Below are 5,046 nucleotides of genomic sequence, written 5' to 3'. Positions count from 1 at the left end.
CCGCCTGTCCGTCTGTCCCTCCACCCCCGTCTGTGTCTGTCTGTCTTGGTTGGATGCTCGGACATCCGTCCAGGGGTGGGGGCAGGGAGGAGGAAAGGACAGGGGGTGGGGCTGGAGACCCCAGAGTCCGGGGGGCGGGCGGAACCTGGCCTCCCCGCCCCCAAATCGGGGGAGGGAGGGCTGCATCCCCTCCGCTGGGGCCTCGTGAGATGCATAGTCCTTATCCTCTGTACCCCTTACTCAAAGAAATCCTCTTGGGCGCCAAGTATGTGTTAAGCCTGGGTCCGAGTACTTTGCATGCGTTGTCTCCTTACGGCTCGGGAGACAGGGGTGATGGTTCTCGTTTTAAAGAGACTGAGGATCAGAGACAGCAAGCGACTCACCCAAGGTCACACAGCCGAGACCCAAACATGCCCCTCTGGGCCTCTCCACCAGGGCTCCATCTTCTCTAAGTCCTGCTGTGCTTGGAGATCTCCGGAGGGGGCGGGGTGGGGGGAGGGGATCTTAGGGCCTCTGGAGGGAGGGCTCCCTGCTCAGTGGAAGCTCTAGTCCCTGAGAACCCCACCGAGATGATGACCGTCTGGCGACATTTCCCCTCTTTCCTGCCTGGCCCCAGCCCTCCTTAACCCAAGAGGAGGCCAGTGAGTGCACACGGGGTCTGACTTCCGGAGTCTCCGGGTGCTCGAATGGTGGAAGATGAGCGAGGTCTCCAGAATGACTTGGAGACACCATCCGCTCTCCCGTGCCTCTCCTCGAGTCTCCCGACCTCCTCCTGGGGTCCTTCCTGCCACAGCTCTGTGACTTTCAGTGTGCTGCTCTTTCTTCATCCTGTCTCAGCCCGTCTGTGTCCCTCGCCGTCAGTCTCCCCGGTCTCCCCTTCTAGCATTTCTGCACCCCTCTCCCTGCCCCAGCCTCAGCCTCCGCCTCTCTTCCCCTCCCCCTGCCCGCAGACACTGGCTCCACTAGCTGGTGGCGTCCCCAAGCCTGTGTGTGGCCAGTGGCCAGAGCTTCCCGTTTGGGGAAACCTGAGCTGCCCTTGGGGGGAGGGGGCTCTCCCTGCCTCTGACCTCGACTGCCCCCTCCCCAGAAGGGGAGTGGGGAGAGGGACTGAAGCCAGACTCGGGGCTGCACGCCCAGCCCCTCCCCCTCGCGGGAGTGGGACCCTGCACATTCTTTTCTGGAAACAGAAACAGCTGTGGGAGGCCCCACCCCCTCCCAAAGTTAGAGGTGGATTGTGGGGGCCTTCACCAGCTTCCCCCACCCCAAGCCGGCTGGGCTTCGAAGGCGCCTCCCACCCCGACCAGGAGAGGAAGAAGGCGAGGACGGGCTAGCTGTGTCCCTCGGTCCCTCCGTCTCCCATCTTGGCCCCTCACCATCCCCATGCCTGCCTCTCAGTCTCCATCTTTCTGGCCCTCTGTTCCCACACCCCAGCCTTGGGTCGTCGCGGCCTCCCGAGGTGGCAGTGGGGAGGCCAGTCCCCCAGTCTCCAGGCAAAGCTCGTCCTAGCATCAGGGAGGAGGCGGTGGCAGGCGGAGGGGAGGGAGACAGCGCGCTGAGGGAGGAGCAGAGACGCGCTAAATATAAACTGCTCTAGTGCTGGGGGTTCCTGGGTCCTTCTGAAAAGGGGGTGCTGGCCTCCTCTGATCCCTCAGCCGGTCTTTTGACACGTACCCACCCTGCAGGAATACACTCCCTTGGAAGCCAGAAAGACCGAAGCTGGACTTGCTTCCAAAAAGAATGCTGAGGATTTCTGATAGACTAGGGGGGGTCCCAGGGAAGCTAGGCGGGGACCCCAGGTAGGGACGGGGCTTTCTGGGTCCTGTTGGCACTCAAGAAGGAAACCCACCACTTCTAGGAAGAAAGGCTTAAGTTAGCCTTGCAGAAGGACTTCCTGACAGAGGCGAGGGTACTGGGCACCAACTAGGGCCGGTGAAGAGAGGAACAAAGTTGGGGGTCTGGGCGAAGGGGTCTCCAGGAGTTCTAGGGACGCTGGCTGAGTCTGCCTGAGCAGGCTGGCCCACTTATGGAAGAGCTGGGGGGGGGGGCACAAAAAAAACACCACCAGGGGCATCTTAGGAGAGACCAGAGTCAGGGAGTCACGTGCTGGCCAAGGACCTTCTGGTCTTTTAAGGATTCCTGCTTTTGCAGCTTGAAAGGAATGAGGTCAGACTTGCAAATTGGGGGAGGGTCTGGGCGCTAGGGTTGAGGAGGCCTTTCCCTGTCTGTCCCTTAACTCCTGCTCTGCCCTGTCATGAAAGAACTGGAATTAGACCTGCTACCCCAAATTCATCCTTTCTCATTTGTCTCATCTGTTTATGTTTGAATTGCCAAAGGTTATGTGTACTCACCAGAGAAAGAGAGGGAGAAAGCACCCCCAAAGGGATGTCACACGCAACCCTTCCATCTGTCCATCCTTTTGGGATTTGGGGCACTGACTGGCATGGGACTTGAACTGCAGTCGGCTCTATGGGATCTAGCCCCCTTAGCCACCAGGCTATGGAGCCGGCCTTACGTGTATTTGTAATTACACAAGTAAAACGTGATTTTCTTTTTTCCTTATTAGCCTTTACATAATAATTCAAGCTAGCATGTATTAAGTGCTTAAAAGGAACTGCTGGTTTACCTCGCGGAATCCTCACAGCAACTCCAAATGCATGATGTTGGTGATGCCTTACTACACGTAAGAAAACCCAGGCCCACAGAGGGGAAGTCACCACCCAAGGTCACACGGCTGGGAAGTGGCACAGTTAAATTTGAATTGAAGTCTGGTGATTCGACCCCAAGTCATAGCCCCTTAAACACTTCATTCTGCCGCTCCAGCGCCCCCCCCACCCCCCAGACCTGGTCTGAGTCCTCCCAGATCTCTTACATACCGGAGAGATGTCGTTGACAATCACAACAGGTTTGTGTGTGTGTGTGTGTGTGTGCGTGTGTGCGTGTGTGAACCCAAAATCCTAAGAGGAGAATGGAGAAGGGATTGTAGTGTGGCCATCCCTCTTGGGGGTGAATTCTCACTTTCTCACTCTGTCTCTGGACAAGGCATGCACCCTATTGCAAAAAGTGAAAAAAAAAAAAAGAAAAAGAAATACAGATTCTTGGGCCCAGTTTCAGACTAGAATTGGGGCTGGCCCCATGGCATAATGATTAAGGGAGCTGGATCCCACATGACCAACAGTGTGGTTCGAATCTTTGCCACGGTGGCTTGGAAAACACCCCTGGCATGTGTGTCCATGCGTGTCCTAAACCCTGACAGGATGGAGAAATGAAGTGGCTGCTGTGTGACCAGGCCATGCCCCATTGGGGGGCACTCTCTCCCTGTCCTCTGGCAAGGACATGTGCCCTCTGGCAATTAAAAAAAAAAAAGCGAAGTACAGGGGAAGCTCTGCAAGTGGGACTCTGTCATTTGGGTTTCTCCAAGCTCACGCCTCCTCCTCCTAGACAGACACTGTCACCTTTCTTTCTGCTCATAGCTCATTGCCGTATCTGGGTGACGGTTCTATTCAGAAATGTGCGTTGTTCCCTTTTAACAGCTGTGTAGTACTCCATTGCATACACTCATTTCCTCATTGAATATTTCCAGAGCACCTACTTTTGGGCCAGGCACTGTTCTAAGCATGCGGGTTGGTGGGGAAGCCTTGAACAAAAGAGACTGCCCCTCTGGGGCTGACCTCTAGTGAGGGCGACAATAAACAAAGGACACCCTGATGTATCATTTTAAATCAAGAGGTCACTCCTGCTATGTAGGGATAAAAAAAAAATCAGGGCAACGCAGTGGGGTGCAGCTGACAGTAGAGCTATTTTGGAAAGGTGTCAGAGGCGGGATCTGGGAACCAAAGACCTGAGTGAGGCAAGGGGGTGAGCCCTCAGGACGGCAAGGGACCAGTTCTGCTGGCGGGGCGGGCACGTGAGGGGTGTGGGGCGGCCTGCGACCGAGTTCCCTTGGCGGCTCCGGATACCGGACACTTCTGTGCTCAGAGAACCACGGGCATCTCCTTACCCAGGCAGGGGCTAAACTGCAATGATTTGTTGACCTGCCTCCAATAAACAGGCCCAGATGGGGGCTTCTGTTCTGGGGGAGGGGAGAGGTCGGAGCCTAGGAAAGCAGTCACCCGAGTGAGAAGCTGGGGGGTGGGGGTTGTGGCTGGGGGGGGGGCCGGCCGGGCTTTTGCCGCAGGGCTGGGTGCCTGCCCTCCCTCCCCTCCTCCCCTCCCTCCTGCAGCCCAGACAAGCTGCTTTTGTCTGAGGGTCAACCGTCACAGGCCGCAGCTACCTCCGGCCTCACGCAGACCCCGTGAGACTTCCTGGCTCTGCCTCTAGGCTTTCCAAAACGAGGTGAAGTCCTGGTGTCTCTGAGACCCTGTGAGGCTTCAGCCTCTACCCCAGCCCGACACAGCCATGCCCCTAGAAGCGTTTAGGCCTTCGTGGATTCACACCCAATAAGAACCGGTTTCTTTCTGCAGTGAGGATCCAGGATAGACTCACAGAGTGTCTCGCAATGCGCAGCCCCTTGGGCGTCTCGGTGGGCTTGGAGCAAGGGCAGGAGGAGGAGGGCGCCCTGGGGCAGAGGAGCAGGTAGAGGATCCTTGCAGCACCTAGCAGGCAGCTGCAGGCGCACGGCTGTCTTCTGGAGAGGAGGGAGGGGTGTGTGAGTCCTGGTCTGCCTGTTTCACCCATATAAGGAAAAGAGCAGCTTGCAGCAGGAGGGACTGCAGTAAGATTTGTGAAAGGACTTTCTGATGGTGCTGGAGGCCATGGGGAAAGATGGGAAGCTCTCTGAAAGGAGGGTCAGGGACCAGCAGGTGTGATGGTGAAGGCGCTGAACTACATGACTGACTGCAGTTCGAATCCCGGACCTGGCAGCTTTCTTATTTTCCTTCTGTCTCTCTCTGGTCAAGTTAAAAAATAATAATGGAGGGACCAGGACGTACTGTGGTGGTTAAGGGCACTGGACTCCCATATGACCAACCATGGTTCGTAGGCCCAAAACTGAACTTGTAGCTACTGCAAAGTTTGTTAGGTGTGAAAATCAGCTCCATGAGTGGAGTA

The 5,046-nt window shown here is 56.6% G+C and overlaps 1 protein-coding gene across 1 annotated transcript in view; it reads left to right on the top strand.

The window, feature by feature from the left end:
• Positions 1 to 2,502: 2,502 nt before the first annotated feature.
• Positions 2,503 to 5,046, top strand: part of DACT3 (dishevelled binding antagonist of beta catenin 3) — a gene marked incomplete at its 3' end in the record, with an annotated part of 9,945 nt that continues 7,401 nt past the window's right edge. The window contains exon 1 of the mRNA XM_027767212.1: positions 2,503 to 2,680. Within this exon, the coding sequence (XP_027623013.1) occupies positions 2,651 to 2,680 (30 nt within the window). The remainder of the gene's footprint in view (positions 2,681 to 5,046) is intronic.

The sequence above is a fragment of the Tupaia chinensis genome, unplaced genomic scaffold (assembly GCF_000334495.1).
Source record: "Tupaia chinensis unplaced genomic scaffold, TupChi_1.0 Scaffold000067_1, whole genome shotgun sequence".
In the NCBI taxonomy this organism is placed as follows: Eukaryota; Metazoa; Chordata; class Mammalia; order Scandentia; family Tupaiidae; genus Tupaia; species Tupaia belangeri.
The sequence above is the reverse complement of the archived record's forward strand: the minus strand, read 5'-3'. Positions and strand labels throughout refer to the sequence as shown.